Source organism: Vitis riparia, chromosome 14, assembly GCF_004353265.1.
Source record: "Vitis riparia cultivar Riparia Gloire de Montpellier isolate 1030 chromosome 14, EGFV_Vit.rip_1.0, whole genome shotgun sequence".
NCBI classification, from domain to species: domain Eukaryota; kingdom Viridiplantae; phylum Streptophyta; class Magnoliopsida; order Vitales; family Vitaceae; genus Vitis; species Vitis riparia.
The window spans coordinates 10,659,042-10,662,962 of record NC_048444.1 but is presented as its reverse complement, the minus strand read 5'-3'; the positions used below and the strand labels follow the sequence as shown (position 1 = coordinate 10,662,962).

At 28.7% G+C, this 3,921-nt stretch overlaps 1 protein-coding gene across 1 annotated transcript; it reads right to left on the bottom strand.

Moving 5' to 3' along the window:
- Nucleotides 1-3,330: 3,330 nt before the first annotated feature.
- LOC117930455 (pectinesterase inhibitor 28-like) lies at nucleotides 3,331-3,921 on the bottom strand. The gene has a single exon (XM_034851113.1). The coding sequence runs from the start codon at nucleotides 3,919-3,921 to the stop codon at nucleotides 3,331-3,333; it is 591 nt and encodes a 196-aa protein (XP_034707004.1).

Below are 3,921 nucleotides of genomic sequence, written 5' to 3'. Positions count from 1 at the left end.
TAAAATTCCTTCTTTAAATAATTTGTAAACATCTTTTTTAAGTAAATAAAATTTGAATTGAAATATATATTTTTTTGAAATAAAATTGCAAAAATTTACTCTTTTTCTAACATAAATAAATAAAAATCATTTTCTTGTAAATATAATCAAATTTAAACATTTTTCTTTCAATAAAATTGTACTTAACAACTTTTAATAAGAACAAGGAAAAGTCTTCTAAAATAAGTTTAAATATGAAAAAAATTAACTCTTTTTTTAATAAATTGAAGTGAATAATCAATTAAAGTCATAAATTGAACATTTTTTTTAATGTAAATAAATTATTTTAAAATATCTTAAAATTGTTTTGTGATACTTGGAATAATAAACATTTTTTCTAATAAATCATTTTGTATATTTATCTTGTTATGATTTATCACCATATTTTTCTAATAGATAACTTGGCTCTCGAATCCATTTCTAGTTTATAAACTTGTCATTTTTTCCAAATAAGGAATCACAAGTCACACATGGTTTTTTTTAGATTTTATTTTTCTTTTTAAAAATAAATTAAAATAAATTTGACTCCAACTTTCTCTTTAAAAGGTGAGTCTCGCGATTCAATGGAGACATCGGTGAAAAATACAAGTTCACAAAATTCTTGAAAAAGAAAGTTATCATATCATAAATTTAAAAATTAATCACAAATGATCACCCAAAAAAGATTTTGCATGACCACTATCTATATGAATACCATATATTATACTAAATATTTAAGTCACTTTTACCAAATCCATGTAAACATCCAATACAATATAGAATACCAAATATTCCATTCATAGTGACGGTATCCACATAAATATCCAACATCCATATTCAAAATAATACACACACCACATATATCTTTATTTAATTGCTATACTGTAATTCATAATTTTCCCAAACCTTCTATCCTCTCTCCATCATGATTCTCCTAATTTAATCTTTTTGTCAAAGGCTTCATAGCCACAAGGGTCGATCGTGGGCAGAAGCATCAGTGGATATGTCACTAAAACAAATAAGGAAAAAAAAATCATGGAAATGTCGGCAATAAAACCTATGCCATTATCACCGAAGATGATTGGAGTACCTTAAAAGCATGAGAAACAATAAAAATGACAAAAAAAACAAAAAGTGCCCTAATTTAGAGTTACTATTAAAACTCATTAAGTGAGTTATATACCTGCTCTAAACATGATACAACTTGATGGAATTACAGAACGATCAATACTTCAAACCCTGATTGATATGAGAATATTATGAAATAAAAATTATATTTAATTACATATTATAAGGATCCGATATGATAAAATAGGTTTACAATTTGGAGGGATTGTTTAGATTGATTACTAATCCAAATTAAATAATTCGAATCCAATCCAATCTTTAACCCGAGATAGTCAGCTCAAGTTTAATCCAATCTTATTTCTCTAAGCTCAAATTGAGTTTAGGTTAGACTTGGGGTAGTTTAATTAATTGTACTGCATAATTCAAAATCCATTTATAATTTTTTTTTTTTAAAAAAACTTTTTTCTATGTATTTGTATGAAAATTTAAATAATAAACAAAATAAATTTATATATCATTATAAAATAACGAAAAAGTATATGATATATTATAATTTGATATTTAAAAATAAAATAAATATTATTATATAGGATAATATACATAATAAATATTATAAATATTAAATCTAATTCCATTTAAGTTTGGATTGTTGGAATCTAATCCAAATTTAGTTTAAGTTAACTCAAACTCAATTAGAATATTAAAAATACTTATCCAAGCTCACCAAAAAATCAAATTGGATTATAATTGAGTCGGACGAGTCCACCCAAATTATACGAATATGTTTACATTTGTGAGTAATGATGAAAATATCGGCAATCATGAATATATCGGTACTTCGATTTTACGGATATATCGGAAATATATGGAGATATATCGGGGGATATATCGATGATATATTGGGGGATATTGAGGATACATTGTGGATATAATAGATATATTGATAGATATTTTGAAAAAAAATATTGGTAAACCTAAAATTAATTAAAATTGATAGAAATATAATTAGAAGTATAATAGATATTTTAAAATTGTTTTGTTAAATAATTTGATATATGTATGATATGATTTATCATATTTGATAATAATAATATCATATATGTTAATAATAAAATATGAATTTCATGTGTATATTTATTTTTAAATTATATTAAATTATATAAAATGAATGATGATCTATGTGCATTTTTTAATATTTAATTAATTTATTCATGATATTAAAAATACTATGAAGAAAATTATCATAATAATTGTATATTTTTGGCAATCAATTAAATGAAATTTTTTCATTTAATTATAAAATAATTATAATTAATTTTTTATTTAAAATATTCTTTTAAAATTTTGTTTATATAATGATTTTTACTATATATATGTTTGGTGTCTTAAATTTTAGGACGCCTTGGTGGCTTGCTTGACCAATTGAAATAATTGGGAAATATAGGTGATTTTTGACAATTTTTCTTGATATATCGTTTGATCAATATTTTTCTATATAATTCTATTATTCGATATATCTTCGATTGCAATATTTTCATCCATGATTACGAGGAACATTTCCTCTTTATATCTTCGATTGCTATATTTTCATCCATGATTACGAGGAACATATGATTTTATTAGGAAAAATACATTTCATTGGGAATCTCTTCTCTTATATTTTCTACATCATCTTTCCGGAAAGATGGTGTATTTATTTTGATCACGTCTCCTTAAATTTTCTATTATTGGGATGACAAAATAAATAAATTTAGTTGGACCCTATTCGTTTGAAATTCCCATTATTAGAAAGAGAGAGAGTGCGCATTGGTGTCAGAAGATGAACAGGGCAGCATACACTCTGCAAGCGATGATGACAAGGATTTGGTCATGAAACAATGAGTAGTGTGGGGAAAAGAAAAGGAAAGGAAAAAAAGGGAGGAAGAGAGCAGTGTGGCGGTCGGTGACCAGGATTCTCACATCCTCACACATCAACTTCACCCACAGTGATAATCTCGACTCCATTCATAATTTCTCAATCTCCTAAACTTCATATTCTTTATGATCTTCAAAACAACAAACAACATTAATCCATAAAATCATATTAAATTTCTCTATCAACTTTGACGATGTTACATAGAAAGAAAGAAAGAAAAAGACAGTCTCTGTCTGTAAAACTCGAATTCTAATAGAAGCAAAGACCCAATTCCTCCACCTTTATTTCTCAAATATTTTCCTAAAAATTAAGACCCAATTCCAGAACCATCAACTGAGTCCAATGATGTCTTTGGCCACAGTAGCAAGGTAAAAGTAAACATGATTCTTGTCGCTGAACGGCGGAGGACCACGGGACGGTCCAAATCGCTCGTTACTGAAGCAAGAATCACATTCAATTGCACTTTCGCCTACTTCAATTGTTACGAGCATGGCCTCATGTTTGGATCCCGATTGCAGTTTTGCCATGGCTTCCGGGATCAATCCATTAAGAGCTTCACCAAACTTGTCACGACACAACCCCAGACACTTCTTGGTCACATCGTCGGTGGCATTAGGGAGCATCGTGTTCACTTCTGCGAGAATATCAGTGCCGTTGGCTTTCACCAATTGTAGCATGATGGCAGCAAGCCCTTTCACATCCGTGCTGGAGCTCCGGCCGTCTGACCTTAAAGCTGAGACGCAGAGGTCGTGATACTGGACCTTCTGGCACGTTTGTTCCACCAGGTTCGCTTGGGATTGATTCAGAGGCAGAAAGCTCAGCATAATGACAAGGGCAATTGCTACGCCTGCGCCGGAGGTGTTCATCTTCTTTGTCGGCGATTGGAAAAGGTGGCCCCAAGTACTATACATATATGTCAT

Excerpts from the sequence above, each read along its gene's own strand:
- LOC117930455 (XM_034851113.1), bottom strand. The coding sequence starts at position 3,921 with ATGACATATATGTATAGTACTTGGGGCCACCTTTTCCAATCGCCGACA.